Source organism: Centroberyx affinis, unplaced genomic scaffold (assembly GCF_046629955.1).
Source record: "Centroberyx affinis isolate AG114_WGS23_722 - 3 ecotype Tasmania unplaced genomic scaffold, CSIRO-AGI_Caff_v1 ptg004218l_1, whole genome shotgun sequence".
In the NCBI taxonomy this organism is placed as follows: domain Eukaryota; kingdom Metazoa; phylum Chordata; class Actinopteri; order Beryciformes; family Berycidae; genus Centroberyx; species Centroberyx affinis.
Window position 1 is genome coordinate 109,199 of NW_027281962.1, and position 25,270 is coordinate 134,468.

At 41.6% G+C, this 25,270-nt stretch overlaps 2 protein-coding genes across 5 annotated transcripts; both read right to left on the reverse strand.

The window, feature by feature from the left end:
- Positions 1 to 15,770, reverse strand: ddx46 (DEAD (Asp-Glu-Ala-Asp) box polypeptide 46). Of its 4 annotated transcripts, none has more exons than XM_071543073.1 (24): positions 15,655 to 15,770; positions 15,210 to 15,392; positions 14,902 to 15,024; positions 14,307 to 14,394; positions 13,808 to 13,979; positions 13,635 to 13,684; positions 13,440 to 13,541; positions 12,596 to 12,706; positions 11,916 to 12,081; positions 11,704 to 11,824; positions 10,926 to 11,101; positions 10,283 to 10,404; positions 9,423 to 9,501; positions 8,181 to 8,263; positions 7,511 to 7,675; positions 6,672 to 6,834; positions 5,454 to 5,647; positions 4,779 to 4,916; positions 3,605 to 3,754; positions 2,945 to 3,172; positions 2,310 to 2,528; positions 1,354 to 1,498; positions 1,077 to 1,150; positions 1 to 511 (listed from the first exon to the last, which is right to left on the reverse strand). In XM_071543073.1, the coding sequence occupies exons 1-24, from the start codon at positions 15,669 to 15,671 to the stop codon at positions 464 to 466; spliced, it is 3,117 nt and encodes a 1,038-aa protein (XP_071399174.1). In that variant the 5' UTR covers positions 15,672 to 15,770; the 3' UTR covers positions 1 to 463. The 4 variants fall into 4 exon arrangements, with proteins under 4 accessions (XP_071399174.1, XP_071399175.1, XP_071399173.1 ...); XM_071543074.1 differs by having other exon boundaries at positions 2,936 to 3,172; XM_071543072.1 differs by having other exon boundaries at positions 13,440 to 13,684; positions 13,808 to 13,976.
- Positions 15,771 to 17,272: 1,502 nt separating this feature from the next.
- Positions 17,273 to 23,510, reverse strand: camlg (calcium modulating ligand). Its single transcript, XM_071543084.1, has 4 exons — positions 23,243 to 23,510; positions 21,595 to 22,058; positions 20,922 to 20,987; positions 17,273 to 20,725 (listed from the first exon to the last, which is right to left on the reverse strand). Exons 1-4 carry the CDS (start codon positions 23,403 to 23,405, stop codon positions 20,534 to 20,536), a joined length of 885 nt encoding a protein of 294 aa, XP_071399185.1. The 5' UTR covers positions 23,406 to 23,510; the 3' UTR covers positions 17,273 to 20,533.
- Between the last annotated feature and the right edge of the window lie 1,760 nt (positions 23,511 to 25,270).

Here is a 25,270-nt window from a genome sequence, read left to right on the forward strand (position 1 = left end):
ACATTGTTTTATTGTGAGGAAAAGTAAAAACATCTTACATCACTGGGTTTCTTCATAAAGACTACGCTTTATCTGTTACTTGTACAGATGACGGAGTGAAAACTGACCGAAAAATATTTAAACATTGAATGAAAGTATCTTACATTCAGAGACACGTTGCAGATAGATGAGACAAGGAGCTCAAAGTTTGAGCTTAGTTTGATTTCAGATGGTAAAGTGACACTGTAAGTGAAAACTGGATCAAATATTTTGCATGGTTTTGTATAAAATCACTGGCAACTCAAATGAAGCATAGAATAAATTCAGGGGAAAGGGGGGGGGGGGGTTAAAACAAAATCATACACTAAAGTAAGATAATTGAGGGAGACAACACTGAAAAAAAAATAGACTAAAATATTCTGCAACGAATCCAGTGAAGCTGTAGAGATGACAGGAGATTTCTTGACGAGCCTCGGCTCTTCCTCTACAGCACTTTGTAGCGGCCCTTGCTGGTCGGCTGGTAGGAATTTTGCTGTGAGGAGGAAAAAAGAATAAAAAAAAAAAAAAAAACACAATGAGCAGCATCTTTCATTGATATTTGCCATGTAGCTGCCCTCGTATGTTGTCCATTAATATTTGAGAGACATCAGCGCCGCAGAGATTCGGACGATTTACATCAGAAGCAACAGAACTTGATCCAGGCAAAAATGAAGCAGATGTTTTCAAACAGAGACACACGATACCTTTTCCACTGCTGATTCAGAACACTAAACCATATAAGGGGCAACACAAAATACTGATCTGATGTAGAGCTTTTTATGGACAATATATCTTCAGATTATTATTATTAGTTTTAGGGGAAAAAATGATGGAATCTTTAATTTTTCTCAACTAGGGAGATCCAAAACATAGAAAGCTAGGAAATCAAGTTGCTGTGCTTCTATTTTTAACATGTTACGTGTGATTCTTGCCATCAAAATTTTATAACAGACAAATTCTGGTACAGATATGTATTTTAGCCTAGTGTCCGTGCGATATCCAATGCCAGTATCATATCGGTGCATCTCTGTTTTCAAGCAGCAGAAGATAGTACTTACTAATCTGATGAGCTCTTCCTTGATTAGCCTGGTAATCTCCGCTTTGGCTTTCTGCACAGCCAGTTCGTTTGCACCTAGAAAACAAACATGACATCAATACACAGCATACACACTTCCATCACACAGGAAAATGGGAATCTCCATTAGATTGTTTCAGATAAAGATTAATGGAGATTAATGAGCTGCCCAGTCTCCCTTGAAAAATAGGAGTTGTGAATTCAAAAATCATGAAATTCTTTAAAAAACAACCCTGAGAAGTAATTTCCCTGATACATACTTTCAATAGCCAGGTAGATCTTGCGTTCTCCCTCCTTGGGCTCTTTGCCTGGAGGGAAGTAGGTTCCTCTGATGGTGATGGCGGCTTCAGAGTATTCACCGATCCTCTGCAGAGCCTCTTTGGACGTCACCTTCCACCTGGCCGTCTGCGGGAGAACAGAACAAAAAAATATTCAGCTACTTTACTTCCACACTTGCATTACAGTTACAACCAAAGGCAAACAGTAGGTTGGTGCCAAATTTTCAGAAACAACAAAAAACCCAGAAAAAAAATCCAGAACCATCCCTTAAATATTTTCTATCCAAGAAAAGCCTGTCATCCTTCAGTGAGTGAAAACTCATTTCAGATACAGTGAGAGGTGACAGTTGATGTAGTCACGTTGTACTGAGCATGCACAAAAACAAAATTTTGTGTAAAAGTGAAATATTCTTTCAGGAGTACCTTGAGATTCTACATTTTAGTCTCTTATTTTTCTTAACTAGGCAATTCTGAGGGCAAAGTTGCATGATAATGAGCTAACTCGCAGCTAGTGGTAGTGCTGAAAATTGATTGACAGAAAATTAAATCAATAATCATTTTGATAATCGTTCGTTTTAGTCATTTCTCGAGCAAAAATATCAAACATTTGCTGGTTACAGCTTCAAAAATGCTTCTCCGTTTCATATCATTACAAAATGAATACTTTGCATATTTGGCATGACCAGCAGCCAAAAAAACACAATTTTAAGTCTTCATTTTGACTCTGGTAACTTGTGATGGGCATTTGTCATTGTTTTTGACATACTATAGACTACAGACTATAGACAATTATTCAAAATAATTTTTGAGGCAGAAACATTTTTCCTCCACAATGTGATGAAAGCCTGCCACAGGAAAAATGACCACAGTAAAATTAAAAATACGCAGGACTCCTTCAGAACATTTGTTAAGAAAGCCCTTCTCTCTGTGCTGCCGACCTGGGGGAAGTCATTGATCTCCAGCTCCTCTTCGTATCTCTTGACGGTCTCCGCCTGCTCGGCCGCCTGCCGCTCCTCCTCCAGCTTCTCCACCGGAGTGTAGTTCAGCTTGGCGTTGATCTTCTCCGCCAGCTGCTCCGCGATGGTCTTGGCCGACACCGAGGGAGCCATGATGGTGCCGCCGCGCAGGATGGCGTTGGTGGCCTGCTGCATCACGTCCTGTCCAGGGAGAGAAAGCCAGCTCAAGGTCAAGACTTTATTAGTCACATATGGGAAAAATAGGAAAGTTGGACGCTGCAAGGCATAAAACACAACACAAACTGACAACAGACAAACCACAGACAATAGAAAACATACAAGACACATGAAATGAACCATGTAAAGTACAGAAAATGACCATGGAATTAACAAATTTAAAGATACACAAAATCGCCGCTATTGGCAGCTTCAATATAAAAATATAGGTATCGGCCTTGAAAAACCCATATCAGTGAAACCCTACTACACACATGCTCTACCTAAATATCAGCAAATATTTACACACATAAAAATACTATCATTCACAGCACTGGCATTGTGCACCTGCAATAAACAGACACTGCAGCACTAATACACTCCATCTCTACCAGACCTACCTGAGCCTCGGCACCCAGGTTCTTCTGAGCGTTAATCCTGAGCGCCAGCCTCTTGGCCATCTCCAGTTTCTGGATGTTTCCGGCGGAGGGAGCCCCGAGGCTGGTCAGCCCCCCGGCGGCGGCCGCTGCGGCAGCCATGGCACCCGCGGGACCGCCGGCCGAACCGGGAGCAGACAGGTCCTTCACCCTCTTCTTGGAGTTGAACATGCTCTCGATTTGCTCGTCAATCTGGGAGGGAGGAAGGTACGGCAGATGATATTAGGTTGGAAGGTTGGAAGGCTGGGGGAACCATTTTGTGTCTCAGTAAAATGTGCAATTGGTCAAACTTCAATTATCTGGGTAATATTGAAGCAGCTGGATAACATTTATTTCCACATGATGTTTTTGTTACTGGTTTCCCATCTCTCTCCTTTCATCACTCTCTACTGTGTACCATCCAATTAAGCAGAAATGCAATTAAATATAGTCTAAAATTATACTAAGTCATATTTGTATTCTGCACATAGAAAAAAAAAAGATAGCAGGCAGTGTTAAATTATATGCAACAAAGTGTTGTTAAATCCATGATCTTTGTACATGTGTCTATTTTTAACTTTTATTACCAATTTTATGACTGCGTGGCAAAGCAAAAGTTGAATCACACATGTTATGGTCACTCACATCCAAGGCTCCATCCTCATCATCGGAGTCCTGCAGCCCCAGAGCGGCTTTCTGCAGCTTCTTCCTCTCATTGGCCAGAGCGTGTTCGGTCTCGTCGAACTTAAAGCCTTTTCCTGAGAAGCCGCTGCTGCTCTTGATGGTTTTACCCTCCTGGACGGATGGATGAAGGGAGAGAGAGGAGAAAGGGGAGGAAAGAGAGAGTGGGAGAGAAAGACAGACAAAAAGTGAAGAACTTATACTTAATTTTGACTTATTTTAAAGCTGCACTAGGCAAGATTTTTTCTTTTAAGAGTGTCTAAATCACAAATTGGGGCTGCAACAGGGAGGACCTACCACATCCCTACTAATTGAGAGGCTATAGATTCATCCTATTTGCCCAAATTAATTTCAGGTATTGGGTATGGTCACTGGTGGGAAATCTTCTCGGTACAAATCAAGTGACGAATTGAAACTTAGGAGCAAAATGTAAAATCTTCACCTAAACCACAGTGAACAAGCGTCCAGAGAAAGCTGGACTCACCAACAATGGCTGAAACATTTCACCACCTCCATCCCACCAGACACTTAAGAAGAAGAAATCGAGGTCCGAGGAGAGCACAGTTTAACGACTTTTAAAAATTCAAAACAGGAACCTCCTGCTCCTAACCTAATATTGTGCGAATAAAGTGCAAAGCTGCCGAGTGGAGCTTTGAGAAATTGAATGCAGCCTTGGCACTAGGGATGGGATAATAACCGGTATTACTATACCAAAAACGGTTATGACACTGCCAACAATTTTTATTACCGTGACCAGCGCCTTTCTCATCTGTCATCATTGATTAACTTTCCCCAAAACTGGCAGCCCTCTAATAAATCGGTGTGAGTGGAGATGCATTTATTAGATGCTATTATTTGGATTTTTATTTGTGTTATTTAAAAATATCCTTACAGTTTCTATAAGCTAAACCAGCCTTTTATAATTTTGTTTAAGAAAAAAAAGTTGTCTTGCGATTGATGTGATAAATTCGTTTTTAAGTAACTGAAGCATATTACAGTACTGTTTTTAAAGTTTTCATCTTTTTTAATAATTATCAAGATAATATCATATATCAAGATAATCGTACTCTGGAAGTTTCATATCGACACTTCGCACACACACTCCACCCCTCTATGATCACTCCATCCCTCATCTTACCGCTTTCTGCTGGTCTTTGAAGGAGGCCCAGAGCTGCTCCAGTTCGACGGGGACAGGGGAGCCGGACAGCTCCAGGGCCTTGATGATGTCACCGGCGTAGCGAACCTGGTCCTCCGTGATGAAGGTGTAGGCGAAGCCCTGAGGAGGAAGACACGAGACAGAGAGGATGAGGATTTAAACTCTGCACAAACACAGATGAATTTTGTGTCACAGTAAAATGTGCAACTGGTCAAACTTCAATTATTTGGATAATACTGAAGCAGCTGGACAACATTTAATTTCCACATGACTTTTTTGTTACTGACTCACAGTCTTTGTTGCATGTAATTTTCCTGTCTCTCTCCTCTCATCACTCTCTACTGTTTACCATCCAATGGTCTAAAAATTATAATAAGTAATATTTGTATTCTGTACATACCCTCTGTGGGGAAAAAGCTAGTGGGCAGTGTTAAATCATATGTGGGTCTGTGCCGATGATCGTATAATCGGTTGATCGCAATTATTTTTAAATGAAAGAGTGTGATTCTTATTTAATCGCTATGAACTCTCAAAGGAATTTAGAGCCATTAACAGGGGCTAACCAGTCCATTTCAGACAATAAAAATGACCGCTGTGTCCAAAAACACCCAACCCTGTATGAATAAAAGATTTTGAGTTGAATTTGAACTGACTGACCTTGTTGCCGGCTCTTCCCGTGCGCCCGGCCCGGTGGACGTAGTCTTCGTAGTGGTTGGGACAGTTGTAGTTGATCACCAGGATCAGCTGCTTGACGTCCAGGCCTCTGGCTGCCACCGACGTGGCCACCATCAGACGACAAGCTCCGTTCTTAAAGTCGTTGATGATGCTGTCTCTGTCGTACTGGTCGATGCCTAGGAGGCGGAGGAGAGGATGGAAATATATGAAAGACCAAAGACTTGGGAGTGCTACTCGTTTTCCATATTCCCTTTTCCAGGACTCTTAGAAAATATAAAAGGCAAAAATAAAAAGGTTTGTGACTATTGAATGGACAATCATCCCATTTAACTGTGGTACTAATTACAACACAGTGTACAGTTTTTCAAGGAATTGAACCCCAAACTCTGTAATATAAACCAGTGATTCTCAACGTGGGGTCCGGGGACCACCAGGGGTCCTTGAAGGGGTTCCAGGGGGTCCCCAGCAAATTGATGTATTGTTAAACTTCACCATTATTTCATTTACAAGAAGTACACACAGAAGAACACACTTAGAGAATGTAGAAGAATGACTGTTTTGATCATAGTTTCTCTGTTATCTCTCTACCTACAATACAGACAGTCATGGAATTCTGGACAAAATCATATGTGACAATGAAAATATTCACAGATTTGGGTCCGACAAACAAAATCTCATCAAATGGGGGTCCTTGATATGAAAAAGGTTGAGAATCACTGATATAAACTACGTGTGAAAAAGATTTGAAACCATCCTCTCACTCTATGAAATGGGTGGTAGGGAGTCCTGGTGGCACACACCATGTACCCACAATACCCTGGGTTAGAATCTGACCTGGGACCTTTATCGCATGTCGTCCCCCTCTCTCTTGCCCAGCTTTCCTGTCTCTCTACTGTAAACTGTCCAATAAAGCAAAAACATGCCTAGAAAGAATGTTTAGAAATAGGAGAAAACTATGGCTGCTTATTATTTGAGATATTATATCCACTACAGCAGTGAAAAGTAGGCAGCAGGGTGTGCTAGTGGTTAGAGAGACCGTCTTTTAGTAAAACACTGAATCCCTGCCAGCTCCAGGAGCTTTGTTCCATAACTGACCTCCGACCTCGCTGGAGGAGGGGTAAGTGAAGAGGGAATTCCCCTACAGGAATCAATAAAGCATCACACAGTGGTGTCAGTGAAAAATCAAATCAAAGCCGGTACCTCCGTGCAGAGACATGCAGGGGTAGGAGGCTTTCATCAGGTCTTTGAGCAGTCCGTCGGCGTGTTCCTGCTTATCCACGAAGATTATGACTGAGCCCTTCTCCTGGTAGTGACCCAGGATCTCCAGCAGCTTCAGGAACTTCTTGTCCTCCTCAATCACCAGCTGCAGAAAGAAAGAGAAAGAGAGCGAGGGAGAGAGAAAGGGGAAACTGAATTAAACATTTTGTTCACCAGTGTAAAATGTCAACACAAGTCCAAATTATAAGGAAGTTCTCGTCCTCATTAATCAGCAGCAGCAGTGGGAGAACCACCAATTTTACAAATAGAATTACTTCAGAAAGTTTAAATCTCACTTGATTGTGGTACCAAAAAGTAAATGAAAAAGATTCTCTCCATCGGTTTATTCAAGGTTCGCTAGAGCCAGATGTTACAGAGTAGTTATGCAAATATGGACCCATAAAAAAGGAACATGGTTTTACAAAACTGTCAAGTCAACAAAATTTGTTTTTTATTTCATTTTATAATGCATAATATGCTAATTTCCCTAAAGATCCATTTCACAGTTTTAGTTATGTTTTGGGATAAAGAGTAAATACTCTAGGCTCCCAACTAATGAGTTCACACAGGTTTCTGCTCGATTCATATTCTTTTCTAGGCTAATTTCGATTGGAAAAACTAAATACTGTCAAAAATAGGGCAATGTAATATTTTGGGGGTCAAACATTAGACAAAAAGGCCCTAGAGTTCACAAACTCACCACCCTGGGCACCAGACCACCAGACAAAATGCAACCTTCCTAACAAATCCTTGTCAGTGAGAGAGAGATGAAGACTGTTTACCACGTGTTGTTCCACGTCGGAGCAGACCACGCTGCGGCCTCCCACCTGCACCTCGATGGGCTTGGACAGGATCCTGCGGGCGAGAGCCTCCATGGCTCTGGGGAAGGTGGCCGAGAACATGACCGTCTGCCGGTCCGGACGCACGTTGTCCACGATACGCATCACCTGGTGCAGGAAACAGACGACACTCGGAGGTTAGTTTATCTTGTTTACTCATACACAGTTCTAATCTTTTAATGTTAAATGTATCGTTTTTTCTTAAATCTTTGTTTCTTGGCAATGTAAACACCATGTAAACATGATATTCTGGGTTTGAATCCAACCTGGGATGTCACGTCATCCCCTCCCTCTCACATAATCTTTCCTGTCTCTCTAAACTTTGAGGCAGAAGGCAAAAATGGCAAAAATGGCCCAAAAATAATCTTAAAAAAATCTTTCATCCCTTTGGCATCCTTCGGCAAAAGCGATAATAGCCGAGTCGGGTTGGTAAACATGAGTGTGCTGTGCGTAGTTTACCGATTTCACATTACACATTGAAGTCCTTAAATTTCACATTGTTACCTTGCTGCCTTTTGGAGCTGCCAATGTGCAAAACTGCCTAGTGCAGCTTTAAGCATCGAGAATAACGAAAACCTGTCTGTGCTGATGTATGGATCAAGGCGACACCCACCTGCGGCTCGAAGCCCATGTCGAACATCCTGTCTGCTTCATCCACCACCACATATGTCACTCTGCGCAGGTTGGTGACGCGACCTACACACCAAGGGAGAGGAGCAGAGGGAAAACCGTTCACCTCAAGAAGGGTTGGGTCCTCAAACAGATCCTAGCTACTTTAAAACAACAATCAACTAATCTGAAGAACACAGAAAACCCTTTCCAAGATTAGACTATGTAACACTACTTTAGAGCAAAACAAGGCATCCTAAATTCAGCATATTCTTTTGTGGACTACATTTAAGTGGCCAGGTTTTTTTATTTTTAAAAATGTTTTTCTTTTTTGCTTCTCTGGTCTTGCGTACCATCTCAGGCGCATGTGGGACCTGTAAAGTCAGAAAACAGCCTCAAGATACAATACAAGAGATGGAGCCACATCAAGCATTATCTGACCAAGCGCCTTTTCACCTACAAGGGAAACATATTAGAGATTACCTCGCATGTGTGGAAAGAACAAAACCCCTTTTTATGATTATAACTGTGCAGAATCAAGAATTACCATTATGCAGCATAAAAATGTCAGATATAACAGCTATTATTTAATAAAAACATCTCAAGTGCACGTATTTATGTAAACGCTCCAAGTTGTGCAGGGCTCTACAGTGATATTCATTCAAAAAGGAGCCACATGAGCTCCATAATCAAAGATAATTAAGACCACAGGAAAGGTATTAAGGAGCGTGATCCGTGAAAATAACTGGAAAATGCCTGTTCGTGCTTTGACTCTCAAGTTGCACATGTGCTCCTTTTTAGCCTTCTAGGCAGCATGACTATATTTACAAGAAACAGCATATGCTACTAAAACAGAAACACTGTAGAACCCTGGTTGAGCTTATTCTCTCATTTTATGATACCAACAAATGCTGACCGACCTACTTCCACGTTTCATTACAGCTATTGGACATTTTCACCGACTCTGGCCTGGAGAAGCAGGATCCACGGAGGCAGAACCAGTTCCACCTACCTGTACTTGCCCTTATCTTCAGGGACCGCATCACTGTCTTGTAGATATGACTGATCCCCAAGGCGGTCAAATAATGTCAACAGTTTAGTAAGTGGTACTGACTTGGTTCATTATGTACTATATCACATTGTAATATTTATTCCATGCAAAGGCAATTAGCAAAACGAGCGCGTATTTTTACACTGACATCCTGACAGACTAATGAAGCGGGAAGGTCGGGTGTTTGAAACTCACCGCTGTTGGCACCTAACATGTCAATCATCCTTCCAGGCGTGCACACGATGATCTCAGCTCCTCTCTTCAGCTCAGCAATCTGCACCGCAAAGATGACACCCAACACTATAAATCCATACAGTCATTCATTCAGAGCAATTCTTCTCTAGACAGCGTTATTCCTTGTGATCCAATTCACTGTATTAGCAAGCTAATCATTCCTCAACAATATCACAGGGTTTCAGAAAGCCAAATTTAAGACTATTTAATGCTACCTGGAATTGAATTTAAGACCCATTTAAACACCAAAAAGAGAAACAAAGTTGGCAAAATCAGCCTATTTCTGTTTTAACATATGAAACTTCTTAAACTATAAATGGGCAGTATAAGAAAAATTACATCAGGGAATTAATTGTGTTTAGTAAAGCAGATACAATGCATATTGGTACTAGTAATCCTGTTCTGTATGAATCTAAGAGTAGACATAAAGAGCAGAGAAACTTGTCATTACATGGTGGAAAAAATAGACCTCTAATTTAAATTTTAATACTTTTATTGCCATTACATTTAGATAATTTCTTATAAGCCTTTCAGACATTTTAAAGCACCTGTAGATACCTTGTATCACAGATATGAGTCAAATTTCTCTTGTTTTTGGCTTTGGGAGAGAGTTATCCCAGTTTGCAAATATAGATTGGACTGACCTACACCATAAGAGTGGCTTTATGCGTACTTGAGCAGTATTCACCTTCACCCAATGCATTGCTCTGCTGTGTTAGATGGATTGCAGTCTAATGATTGGACCACAATTCGGCAAAAACAACTCTTTAGATATAACATGAACAGGGAAGGCTAGTGTGTGTGTGTGTGTGTGTGTGTACCTGTTCGCTGATACCCGTGCCTCCGTAAACACACACCACTCTGAGCCCCAGCGGTTTGGAGAACTTCTTACACTCTTTGGTGATCTGCAGAGCCAGCTCTCTGGTGGGAGTCATGATCACAGCTGTGGGAAGGGAGGAAAAGAGACGATAAGATTAGAGTCGGGGCTTTCTGTCTTTTCATTATTCTGTGGAAACACATTTTCAATTTTTCTTTTTTTAAATCAGAAACAACTTATTGGCCAAGTACATTAACTGATTCAAAATTGACTTTAAAGGCTTTTGGCTTGGCTGAACAAGATGATTTCACCTGTTTTAGGTTACTAAATTACAGTGTTTTATGCATCATTACCCTGCACTGCAGTAGAAATGCTTTGGAAGCTTTAAGAGCCAGTCGGTTATTATTCCAAAATAAAGTTGGGCCCATTTTAATCTTCCTTTGACCTACATTTGGGTCCTAAACCCGTTCTTCAAAAAGCACTGGATTAGGACACCCCAACCCCTCCTCCCACCACCCAAGCTCATCCTTTCTGTCTTTATCCCACTTGAATTATTTCAGTCTTCCGTTTGTATATACCCAAGAGAAAATGTTTCAGTAACTGCTAGAGGGAAGCCTAAAGGAAGTATGAAAGGAACAGGCCCTTACTGATGGGTCCCTCGGCCTCCTCCAGGGGCCGCTGGTCCATGATGTGCCGGAACATGGGCAGCAGGAAGGCTATGGTCTTCCCGCTGCCGGTCTTAGCGATGCCGATGAGGTCACGGCCTGACATGATGGCGGGGATGGCCTGGCTCTGGATGGGGGTCGGCTTCTCATAGCTGTGCCTGGGTCGGGTTGGGAGAAAACAGTTAAAAGATGTTCACCAGTACAATGTGTTGCTCACTGGATGTACTGAGCAACCCAGTCTAAGCATCTGCCAGTGTCAATTGCAATCTGAAAACTTTTTTTGACAGAACTAGGAGAGGGGAAATACATTCAAATTTTATGTTTGAATGTCAAAGAGCAGACTGAGTAAGACATGAGTGCCGATGCCTTCATAGTGCATCAAAGCAGATCTTTAGAAATCTACAAAATCCCCTCTCACTAGTGAAATTTAACAATAAGGCTGATGCAACACAGGGAAATTCTTCCAGTAATATCGCCAGGGAATATTTGACATAGACACACCCTGGTACTTTTCTTGGTTGTCAGGAGTAGAGCTCAAATAAGGGTACCAAAGCAAACTGAGCGATAAAATGGGTATTTATTGAGCTGTTCATAGCCGTTTTATAATCAAGCTGAATGCCTTGCTATCCTTTCATTAAATTTACCAATGCCTCTCTTCATTTCCCATTTTCAGGATTATTGTCCAATGACTACATTGCCCAAACAGGTTGCCCAGTCCCTCACAACCACCTCAAAGATCAATATCATCAGTCAGACTCACTTCTTCAGAGCGTTGAGGATCTTCATAGAAGTACCACACTGCACCCAGGTCTTGATGGGTTTGGGACAGCCCTTCCCTTTGACTGTGATGCCCTCCAGTTCCAACCGGTACACGTTCACCTCTGGATGGGTTCAAAGCAACCAGATGGAGAGGGGTTAGAAGGCTGTAAATCATTAACAAAACTCACCATGTCCAGAGTTTTGTTCACATACCTTCCACAGTCATCTTGGCCAGTTCAGGCACTTCCACGTAGAAGTTCTTGCGGTATGACTCGTACTGGATCTTCTGGTGGTCGACGGGCTCCAGGACCTTCCTCTGTTTGGTCTGGTATCCTGTCAGAGCCGTCTGCAGATCCACCTCCTCCTCCTCTGACGAGTACTGACGGACATATCATTTATGTTTTAGTTCAATTAGCAGATGCAGTTATCGGGAGAAAATTACAGTAAGTGTAACAGCAGAGGAAGTTAGGTGTGGGGGGGTGGGGGTATCAAGAACAGGATCAGCAATAAGAAGGTAGCAAGGAAAGAAGGGAGGAAGTGGGAGGTGAGATCATACCAATTAACCAGAATTTAGTGAGTTTTCCCCTGGCACAAAAAAATCTGTATCTGACATCTTCCACTATTGCTAAAGTTAATTCAGGACTGAAATGTGTGTACATCTCATTCCGGAGAAAATGGAAATATTCCATTATAGACACTTGATAAGCACACATTTAAAAAACAAATAAATTAGAGGGAAAAAAAAGAGAAAAATGTTTGAGCAATTTTCGTAAGTGAGGCGCACTGTTCATGAATGAAGAACAAAACTCTCAGTATAAGGGAAATGCATGTTCATCATCTGAAGTTGCGCCCTCCTTCACAAACAAAACATTGAGGGGGAAAAAAACACTCACCTCCATAGCATCCTGGTCATTCTCCATCAGCTCGCCCTTCTTCTTGTGAGTGTGCGGTCCTTTCTTGGTTTTAACAACTGTCACCACTTTGGTTACCGTCATTGCTCCTTTCTGTTGAGGTTGAAGGAAAAAATATATATAAGACAATATATCATTTGGAGTAAAACAGCCAAAAAGACAGTATTTACTAGGACCTGCGCCGGTAAGACAAATGGATGGTGAAGCTAAAAACTGACACTGGACAATAAAAGTGATAAGATGTGGCCAGTGCAGAAAGATGGTGTAGTGGTTAAGTAAGTAAGTAAGTAAGTAAATCTTTATTTAAGACTCCTGCCTCTGAATTCACAGTTCACCCTGCCGTCTGAGCATCAAACCCAGCAGAATCTCTTCTTCTGTGCTGTACTTCTCAGCTTTTCTACTATCTAAAAAATACCAAGGGGTTGGACTACCCATTCTGCATAAAAAACACAAGGGTAACTTCTTAAAGTCAACGTAGATGGTCGATTAACAATGTGGGCCAATAAGGAACAAAAGCTTAAAAGGGGCAATAACTAGGATTTTTTACCCCATAGCCCAAAATGACCATAATACATCTGTGGGGGTTTGATAGGGTTATTGATCAATACTTGACTCAACAATTACTTCACTAAGTGCTGAGATTTCTAGCTTTCAAAACTGTGCAGCACTTTGTTTTCAAGACACTCCCAATGTCCCTTTAATGACAAACTGCTGGTTATGGCTGTAAGTGAAATTGCCCATCTATGTCTAAAAACGTTAACTGTTTATCATAGCCTTGAAGACTGTAAAATTTAATCTGAGGGCATGGTTCCAGGCTCACACTCACCTTGTCGTTTCCTTTCATGGCTCCCATGTTGAACTTCTTCACCTCCTCTTTCACCTCCTCCATGTAGGCGTCCAGAGGATCCACGTCGTCCTCCTCGGCCTCCTGCTCCATGGGAGTCTCCTTCTCCTCCTCCTCCCCCTCCTCCTTCTTCTCCTCCTTTATCTCCTTCTCCTTCCTCTCCCCCTTCCCCTCCACCTCTTCGTCATCCTCTGCCTCCAGTGGAGCCGGCCCTTCCTCGTCATCATCTGAAACAGAGAGTTAATGAAGAGACTGAGGACAGAATACATAATACAGTTTAATGATGGCCTGGGCAGGTCTGAAGGAAAGTAATACTGGTTATTTCTAAGATTTATTTCTAATTCCCTCACCGTCATCATCCTCCAGGCTCCACTTCTTGCCCTGCTTCATCTCCTCCAGCTCTCTCTTGATCTCTCCGATGTTCTCGATGGCTTTCTTCCTCTGCTCCTCCCTCCATTTCTCCACCCGCTCCTTCCTCTTCCTCATCTCCTCCTCCAGCTTGTTCTGGTCAAAATCTTGCTGCTTGGACGAAAAAGAGAATATATTAAAGATCTAAATTCAAAACACAGTATTTTTTTTTTGGGGGGGGGGGGGAATTTACCGTGGTATATACTTTAAAAATACACACAGTTCAAGAAACACAATAATATCTCCATACATTTCCATGATATGTTTTGATGTCAGCAAACATTTTTAAAGAATGTACTGTGTACACATCGTGGAATTATTATTTCGGTACAAACAAGAATGTGAAGAACAAAAAGATTTGATTATTTTAAGTGACAACTTTTTTTATATTTGTTATATTCTTGGCCACTCCAAGACATTGTCCAGCTATGTGAAACTTACATCCTCAACCTTCTCATCCTCCTTCTCTTCTTTAACCTTTTTCTTGTCAGACGAGGTATCGGGGCAGTCCTTCTCCTTGCTCTTAGACCTGTTAAGAGGACAACAGAAAACAGAGTAAGAGAAACAGCAGCATTGGGAAATTACGCATCACGGTTATGCAAGATGTTGAGAAGGATCTAAAAGTTACCCTCAGAAAAAAATGGAGCAAGATCAATGACTATTCATGGCAAGTGCATCAGAAACGGATTTCATGCATTTGGCCTCTCTGCAAGAATGACACTATTAATCACTGAGGGCATCTGAACATGCATCAGAACAGTCATAACCACTACTCATATCAGTAGTTAGTTTTCGTGGGTGTACACATAACCTACACAGGCCGCTTCTGTGATCTATGCATACCCACAATCCACTTTGTCTGGCCCTACACAGGGCCGTTTTGGCATGCAAAATCAACCTTAAATTGTTATCCTATGTGTCAGTATGTACTGTTAAAGTCTGTAAGCTGCACCTACATTGGTGATTAAAGGGATTCTGGTTATCAGAGATGTCTTCGTCTTGAGATGATTTTTGTGTAGTGTATAAGAATTCTCACTTTTCATCCGTTTTCCTGCTCTTGCCGGGGCTGGGGGAGCGGGACCTGCGGCCGCGGCTCCTGCTCTTTGACCTCCTCCTGTCTCGGCTCCTGGACCTCCTCCTTTCCCTGCTGCGGGACCTCCTGGAGCACACACACACATACATACATACACACACACACACACACATACATATACAGGGCGTTTCAGACAGCACTGGACTACAGACCGGTCTCTTTCACTGCTTCTTGCCGTCCCAGTCTCTCTCTCTCTCTTTCACACACACACACACACTCACACACACAGGTTCTCCTCCACTTGCACCCACCTGGGTCTCTTTCTGTCTCTGGACCGTGATCTGCGACGCTCCCGGCTCCGTGACCGCTCCCTCCTGTTTCGGTCCCGGTCCCGGTTTCCGGCCCGGTCATCTTTCTTGGACCGTTTGTCCGGGGAGCGACTCTTTGACCGACTGCCGGACCGGCCCCGGGACGCAGACCGTTTCCTGTAATGTCTAAATAGATAATAAACATCAGAATAGCTACGTAAGCAAACAAACTGAAGATGAAAACACACTAGAATATGAAGAAGTTGTTTGCTAGCCGTCATTCAGCGACCAAAGCCCGTTCAAACGAATAGTTGGTTTGATGTTAGCATCGGCAGCTAAACGTGTTAGCTTGCTAGTGTTAGCTATCAAAATTGATTTGAGAAGTAGCTGCAGAGTTGGTGAAAATCACACAGAGATACACCAAATGCAAATAATAATCCTTACATACCTTGACTCCCGTCCCATTGTTATTCTGACTGCACACAGGTAATAAAAAAACAGTCAATTAGCTTATAACGAAACTTGTACGCTTGTTGCCATGGGTCTTTGAACCTGCTACGTCATCAAACAGCGACCGGTCAAGGCTCAAACGCAGTTGATATAGACCGATCCAGGACGGCAGAGTGCGTCTCCTAGTGCTGGGAGGTCAACACGACAACTGTAAAAATACAATCAAACGTTTTCATGTCTCGGACCTCAAATAGAAACACACCAAAAAAAAAGCCCTAGCCCTTTAAGTTATTATTGTTATTATTATTATTTTTTCTTTTTGTACTATTATTGTAATCTCTTTTCTGTTTTGATTTGTCTTTTTTCTGTCTTTGGTAAGCACCTGATCCTATTGATTTATTGTGATGGTTTCAAAGCCATGAGGTTTGTACATGGATTTGTTCAATAAAAAAAATAAAAAAAAATAGAAACACACCAGTGCGGAAGAGGATTAGGACCACACGTGAGTTCTGAGATTAATCTCAGAATTTAATTTAACTGAATTTCATTTATTCGGAGAACTTTAGTTTAAAGTCAAAATTCTGCGAATAAAGTCAGACCTCAGAATAGTGACTGAATCTCAGAGCTCAAATAAAATTTTCACGTGGACCTAATCCTCTTCCGTACATTCGGTCCACAGACCCCCATTTAATAAAATGTTTACCCCATAGGCGAAGATTTTTGTTGGTGATTTAGTATTGAATCGTATAGCTGTCTCCACTGTACCTGTAGGGAGGTAATAGTGGTGAGAGTGAAACCTATGATACTATACCTGATAGGACTTTTTATACATTGTCTAATTGGGATAATTTATAGTAAATTAAATCATAGTGAAATTAAACTATTCCACATTTTGCTGGTGACCCCCTGGAACCCTCCTCAAGGACCCTTGGGCGTCCCCCGGGCCCCAGTTTCAGAACCACTGCATTACATAAAGTTATAAGGAATGACCTGACCTCAAGACAGAGGTCTGACCAAGTCAACTTTGCTCAAGTCTTAAGTCGGTCCCAGGTGTTGAGGCTCAAGTCTCAAGTCAAGTTTCAAGTCTAAATGTAGATTAAGTCAAGTCCATGTAATTAATGTCAAGTCTCAAGTCTAAAGGTCAAGTCAGAACAAATCGAGAGTCCAGTATCAATTTAATATCTTAAAGAAAATGTTCAATGCAATATGGTTTTAATAGGATAAAAACTTGGTAAGAGCATCATGGGTTTGATTTCTATAATCAGTTTCAACTTCAATAAATTCAATCATTCCATACAAATTCAGAAAACAGAATTTAAATTCAGTCGTCTGGTGGAACAAATCTCATCACTTTCAATCTCATTTACACAAACACAAGATCTTTAGTCAAGACTTTAGAAACTTTTTCAAATCATCAAAGTACAAGTCAAGTCCCAAGTCACCAGAACCCAAGTCAAGTCTCGAGTCTTCTCTTCATGCATCAAGTCAAGTCTCAAGCAATTAAAAGAGCCAAGCCATCATGGGACTCAAGTGTTGAAGTAGTCAGCTCTGATAAAGGAGTAAAAGAGTAAAAACAGAGTAAATATAAAGTGAAGTCTTAAAACAGAGGCACCATGAAACGTTACACAAGTATTTATTTGGTTTGAATTGTCCTGGGTTATTCATTCCGGTATATGTTTTTTCTAAGCAGAGACTGTTACATTATGTGGACACCGATTTAATATTGAATTTTAAATTGCAATATAAGACCCATTAAAAACATTTCAATAACTCAGCACAATTAATTCTGTAAACATTATCAAAAAAAAAACAATCAAGTAAGTCCAACGAGTAGTAAATCACACCAACGCATTTACAGGAACAAAAAAACATTCACCGACAAACTTTTTAATAAATTAATTTGGATGAAATGACGAGTATGGAAAGAGGACGTAACACACCACAGGAGCAGAGAGTATATAATATATGAGAGTATGAGTGAGGCTGAGGACAGGGCAAAGCAAGACGGGACGTTTCATCAGAGATACCCCAGCGCAAATACGAGAGAGAGACATACAAGCATACGAAAAATCCCACTGCCTCACACCGAACAGCAGCGATAACACACACACAACTTTCCAGTACGCCCCGAAACGTTCCCCTCTCCCATCCATCACACACTTCAATATGGGGATATGAATGTATAAAGTTGACTTTTTTTTTTTAAGCTCACAGATGGTGCAAAGTAATTTTACTCCACATTCACGGTGTGTCCCGAAAGACAAAAATGCTTCTTCTAACTTTTCCTATAATGCAGGTGGACCCTTCTGAACACTGTATGAGAGAGAGCGCAAATGGAAAATATAACTTTAAAGCATTGTCTATGAAAAGATCTATCACAATACAAACGCATGTCAGCAGCATCCACCTGTTAAAGGGATAGTTTGGGTTTTTAAGATGCCAATCAGATTCATTAGGAGCTGACCTCTAGTCTAGAGAAAAAAGCTGTTTGCCTCAGTGTTTTAGTTTCTGAGATAATGGATGAAGCCGTGCTACTGCTAGACAAAAAAAAAACCTTCTCAAATACTTAAATACTTGAACTATCCTTTTTAAACTCTACCTCAATCTCCGTAGAAGAGATTAAAGGCCTGTAGTGACTTCCATCAGTATCCCAATGGAGAGATTAAAAACTCTTAATCCTGTATTTATTTTTAGTAATCAGGATGTTCTACCACACTCAAGGCAGGGGTTTCTAGACCTGAAGGGTTTGGACCCAAATTGATCCATAATTAGAGCGCTATAGTGTGTTTTAATGAGGCTGATTGCCGGGGTGACACTGTTTTTCACAGCTAAATATGATGGAGAACTCCTCCCCTAGACTCCCTCCCCCTTACTCTCTATAGACGGCTTTCAGGTGATGTAACTCCCCCTCTGGCGGCCATGTTGGAGGTCCTCAGCTCTTGGGGCAACAGTGGCTGTGAACAGCTGATTGTGTGTCTAAATGTACAGTTTGGCTGTCTCAACAGAATTCAGTAGACATGGTTGATTTCCATTTGTTTTTGACTGGGAACTGATCATTTCACCACAGGTAAATCTGACTGATTTTGTGTTTAGATAATGTCAGCTTGTGAGCTTGTAAATCACAGTATCTGGTCAGCAAACCATCACTGTTTTGTTGTCAACATCTGATTCATACACTAGCTGACATATCTAGTAGAAGCTAGTTCGTAGTGGCTAGTACCTGCATGTTAGCTTTAGCATTGTTTGTTTTGCTAAATGAGCCTGCTGGCTAGTTAGCTAGCTAACAGTTTGTTCAGGTTAACTGAGCTGACTCTTCTCAAGCTATAACTCAAGAGTTTTACAATAGAGACTAGTGCTAGTACAGTTTACTGTGTCACAGTAACCTACATTTAGACACAAACCAACCTTATCAGACTACTCACTTCTACTTAAAATGTTAATGAATGGATCTACACTCACATCACAACAATCTTTTTCCAGTAGCTCTCTTTTTCTAGCCTGGTTGTTCAACATTTAGCCATTATTTGTGTACAGTAAAGTCTCCACTGAAACTCCATGATGACACCAGATGTGGTTTCTCTTTGTAACACAACTGCAAAGCCTCTATAATCTCTATATAGCCTTCTGCTTGAGATTCGGACATGGCAAGAAGTCAGCACAGGTAATAAGGTGATAATGTGTGTATTTCTGCATCAGGGAACAGAAGACCACCTGCTCCTGTCAGTCATAACGGTATTCAGTCTTAAACCCTCTGCTTAACTCAAACATCGACTGCTTCTGTCAGTCATAACAGATACAGAACCTCAGTAACCTCTTCACTGCAGGGTTGTGGTCAAGTCTCTTACAACTCAGTTCAGGAGGACGATCATCTCCAAAATTTCATGAACGGGAAAAGTTTAAACTTGAAATGCTTCTTCTATCCAATAAATAAAGGGAAGGAAGGAAGGAATCAGTATTATGTGGACTGCAGTTTGGATTCAGGTTTTGAATGGCATGAATTGAAAATGTTTTGACCCCAACCCTGCATCACACACTACAGGGCTGACTGAGCATGTTTACAAAAAGGCATTAATAGTGTTGTATACTGGGTTGGAAATCAACTTATTTGCCCACTGGCTATAGAGGCAGATAGATTACAAATTTTACAAGCCACCACCTTTCACCATTTTACCAGCAGAATTGGTTCACAACAGAACAGACCCACAAAACAACAGTTGGATACCTACCAAGGTGTTCGGCAGATTAAGCAAACTTTCCAGCCATAGCCCAAATATACCAGCATTTGTCTGGTGGCTGCAGTTACTTTCCCACCCTGGTTGATATCAGTTCATAATATGACACCCAGCCCCAGCTTATGTACTATCTTTGGAGGTATAAGGAAAATGTAGAGGGCCTCCAGTGTTTCCCATTCGTGTGGCTGCAACTGATAAAATGCGATTAAAAAGTGCTAACTGTTGTGTATGACGCACACGGTTTTCTGTACTGGCCCTGAAGACTGAATTTCCTCTCAGCACAATAAATGGCATTGTATCTTCTTTCCACACACCAACACTTTCTTTCTGTAACTTAACTCCCGCACGGAGCTGCCACCGCCGCCACAAATAACTCGGGGGCCCGGCAGGAAACACTGGACTCTCTGGTCACATTTAGTTTTGCTTTAGTGGAAGCTGAAGCACTGAAGTAATGAGCACTAGTCCGGCTGACGCATGACCCTGATAGCAAGGCAGTGAGGTTTGTTTTCCTCCCTGTCGACCACAAAACTCACGTCAGCCAGCATAAACGAGCATGCCTTGTTTGTAATGGGAGACGGGGGGGGGAGGGTGGGGGGGGGGAAGAGACGACAAGGAGGCGGGGCTAACTGAGGTCCTCCCTGCCAATCAGGGAGTCTCTGAGCCGACGAGCTGCAGGATCTCGTGCGAGAAGATGAAGGTGAAGAAGTAGACGCAGAGGTCAGCGAAGACGTCGCCCATCCTCCTGTAGGTGTCCATGGAGCGGTTGATGACCTCGGCGGGGATGCCGGACAGCAGCAGGGCGGCGGTCAGCACAGTGGTCTTGGTCTTCTTCTCTACCTGCAAAGATGGTAGAACATGCAAAGAGACTGTGAGGAATTAAGACATACGATTTATTAAAGCACTATTCAGTTTTAGCAGGACATTTTTTAAAGCTGCAATATGCAACTTCTCTCACATTAGAATAACAATAAATACATAAAATTCAATTATCAATGGGAAAGGGATCAAAAACAAACATCTAGTGCCAACTCACCTTTGGAAAGTATTTGTATAACCCCATGTAGGCCAGTTCCAGGGTGAGAAATGGAGCAAATATTGACTAGAATGGAAGAATATGAGAGGATCACAATATTAAAACAATTTCATGTTTACACTATAGTCTGTTATCAGCTGACAACAATAGTGAGTAGGGATGCACCAATACTGATACTGGCATTGGATAATGGGCCAAAACAGTGTGTCATATGTGTGATACCAAACCAAAAGCAGGGATTGTATATCTCTAAGGGAAAAAATGGATTACGTCATTAATGTTTGTATAATGACTCATAACTTTTTGTTCGGTGAGAAGTAACTGATTAGAAATGAATATGAGCTGATACTTAAAGTGTAGTGCTTGGAATCAATATTGGCAGTGAAAACATGGCGTTGGTGCTTCCTTAAAGGAAAACATGTTTTCGGAGACCGGCCCATTGGTCAACCTGCCACTGAGTGATGAGAACATAGAAATCAAATGATCATCCATATGTCTCCGGTACATCATTCGCTTCATGCTGCTAGCATGGATCATTTGGTAGATCATATGCTGCAGGTGTCTTTGTTGTGATCACTTCACAGGAAGTTGACCAACGGGCCGATCTCCCAAAAACACAGTGTGTTCCTTTCAGTTTCCACATCAACAACGCTCCTACAGCGACCAGGCTCACCAGATACTTGCAGACAAAAACCCTGACGAAAACGGCGAGGAGGATGCTGCCGATGAGCCTGAAGATTCTGAACGGATCAAATTCCTCTGAGTCAGAGCCTCCATCCTGTGCCGGCTTCTCATTGGCCAGCTGACCTCGGAGTTTCATGGCGTCGTCGAAACGAGACAGGTACTTCTGTAGGCCTCGGCGCGGGGAGCCGCTGGGGTCGTCCGACGCCCGCTCCCCCCTGGGTCTCTGTCGGAGTCCCGCGGCCTCGTCCTCCAGAGCGCCGCCCAGCTGCTCGCTGCAGTCGGGCAGCGGCGAGCCCCTCCTCTCCGGGGTGGCGCTGTGGGAGCGGCTGCCGAGACCCGCGGCCTCCGGCAGGAAGGGAGACGGTCTGGGAGAGGCCGAAGACGACGACGGCCACGTTTCCGTCCTGTCGAGGTCGAGGTGGAAGCGAGGCTCTGAGGGACGCCGGGACGCTCCTGCTGGGCGGAGAGGAGAAGGGAACAGCAGGGAGGGAAGTGAGACGAAGTCAGTGATGTTATGTCTAACTAGAGCTAGGTTTCAGTATGGTAAAGTAATAAGGGAGGTGGGAGTAGCCTAAGCATGCAGTCAACTTTTGCTGGATGAAATAAAGGTAATGGTAATAATAATAGTGATATGTACAGTATATGATACAGTACATATGTATGTTTATATGTTTCAGTATATATTGATATAATGGTATAGGCCTATATGTTACACATATGTTGTTGGTACATTCTCTGCGTAGGAGTTGATTCAGTATGTCCAGATATTTTTCCTGTACAATATGTAACCCTCCATCCACAAGTTCTGACTATGATGGCGATGACAACAGACAATGAGTCAATGCACATTTGCCTTGCATAATTGTAATTTTTTCTTTACATATTATGTTATGAGATGGACAGACAATAATACACTACCCAAATCTGTGTGCACTGTACATTATTTACATCTGTAAGTAAATATATTTGAATGGGGTAGTTTACATTGAATGGACATATACTGAGACACCTTTTATACACATGTATGGCCCTCTGGTTTTCTAATATGAAAATCATTTTTGCACATTCTGTATATTTTAACATAATACTTTCCTTTGCATTCTCATTTTCCTCTGATTTGTTCTATTTTTACATTTTGTCTGTCTCTAAATTCTGCTGCTACTTTGCACTCTCTTAATGCTGTAACTCATACTTTTTTTTCGTAATTTCATTCATACATTTCTACTTAATATGTTCTAGTGTTGTAGTCACCAGTTGCATTTTGCATTTGCATCTGTGATGTATCCTATTATTATTTGCTGCTGCAGTGGCCCAGTTGTCCCATGGGGATACTTAAAATTTCATCTTATCTTGTGCCATGTGGTGTGAACTTTTAGTCAGCGGCCTTCTAGTGTTGCAGCCTGAGCAAGCAACGGCTGTTATTAAGATTTGAATGACGGTGTAAATATGTGGAAGTTGGATGCGATGAAAAAAAACAACGTGCTGACGAACAGGAATAAGATGCTGATGACAGTCACGACAACAGGCGTTTGCTAATTTACAGGCAGCTACGAGCTTATATTAGCCAAGTCATTTTAGCAGGAAAACACTCGCAAAGCTATATGACGGTGTAAGTTTCGCCAGTTATCGTTACGTACCGTTGTTTTCAGATTCATTTTTGGCGAAACCCACGATTCTGTTCATTCTGTCTTCTGAATTCATGAGCAGTTTTCTCCTCCGGATCTCGGCTCTCCTCTGCGCCGCCGACAGAGAGCTCTTCTCCTCGGGGCTCCTCTGGCCGTTGGCCTCCGCGGACTCCATGTTGAAATAAATAAAATACCTATAAAGTCTTTTTCACAGTGGATGCGGAACAACGGTCCTCTCGCTCGGTTAGTGTTGACAGCACAAAGCCCTCAGATCATTGCTTGCTAGTATGGACCTAGCGTTGTCTGAAGTGATGACGCGCACTGATGATGTCATCTCTGAGCGTTCTTCTGATCCGAGGATTAAAAAAAAAGAAAAAAAAAAGCGGGTTAAAGGTGTTTCAGCCCTCAGCGCTGACTTACAGACGAAGGGCGGCGCCATATAGCAACTTGCTAACTCATCTCCTTAAAACACAGAAACATGAAGCCTACGAAAAGAAAATGTAAAGTTTTTTCAACTTTTTATTTATTTATTAACAAACAGCATGGTAAACAAATGGAAAAAAAACATAAACAGATAATGCCAGGGGATCAGAACACTGACAGAAATCATAAATCAGTTCACAAAAATGTTATGCAGGGTACATAAATTCATGGTTTGAATAGCTTTCCTATTTTTAGAATATAGGATTGTTGTAATGTATTGTTTGATTTCATTTTCAAAAATTAAAAAAGATGGTTTATGATTGGAAAACTTAGATTTATGAATATGTGATTTTGCAAGTAATAGAATCAAATTGATGATATAGTATTGATTTGCTTTGGTAGAAGTGTACGTAAAAAAGCCAAACAATACATTTTCATAGCAAAGGGAAAATTCAGAATCAATATATTGGGAAATGAATGTACAGACATCTTGCCAAAAAAATACAAGAGTGGGGACAAGACCAAGTCCAAGAACTCCAAGTCAGTTCATAGTATTCTGTTACATCACCACACAGCCATCTTGATAGGAAAATAACAGGTGATTGTAATAAATTAACAGGTGATCACAATCAAATGACAAAAACACAGCCAATGAGCTGTGTGTATTGTAAAGCGCCATATTGGTAGGAAATGCATGTGACATCATGGGAATACAATGAATATGTGTCCTTGTGGAGAATTTTCTTCCAATTTAGGAAGAATGTCTTGGGAAAAACAAACTTTGTAACGCAAGAAAAGAAAATTCATCTTTACAATGGGCCTTGTGTTTGATGTCACCCTGTCAATTAAGATTCAATTATTAAAATTCATTTTCCTATAGCTTTATCAACCAGCTACTTTAGTATAGATTATTACACTGTTTATTTTTGCCAGCTATAGTTTGGACATAATGTGTCGTTGTAGCAGTGAATCTTGGGGCTTTCCATTTGTTCTCACTGGGTGCTCCAAAAGTCATGTGGGATAAATGTTAAAAGTTAAAAGTTATACTAACGTTGAATACCCAAAGGTAAAAAGGTAGCACACACACAGATCTTCAGGACAAAGTTGACTAATCTCAATTTCACCAATTTATTATGGCCATGTCAACAAACATGCTAACGTTTCAGCCTAGTGGCCTTCATCAGAGCATACTGTATGGTATAGTATTCTAAATTTTAGCTTGGCTGGAAAAATTCCAATTCCTCACTTGGTTTCCTATTCATTTACAGTGAGGATCATATTTGACAATTTACATAAAATATAGGCCTAAACTTTAGACATTCGGGAATAAAATGAAAATGAACAGTCACACAATACTATTTCACAATGCAGGGTCAGTTTTAGGCTTTTATTTCGGCCACAGTGTGAACACAGCGTTGTCTTTCTTTGTTAGTGGGGAAGTTAGCAGGTGTCGCCGCCTCGCCTGTCAGACAGCGCTGAGGGCTGAAACACCCTCTGAACATTAAAAACAGGCACGTCACAAACAGGTCCAGTCATGGGTTACAAAATAAGTTATTTAATAACAATAAACTATTATTTTCTATAGAACTGGAATGAACTCATTTAGCAATTCACTTT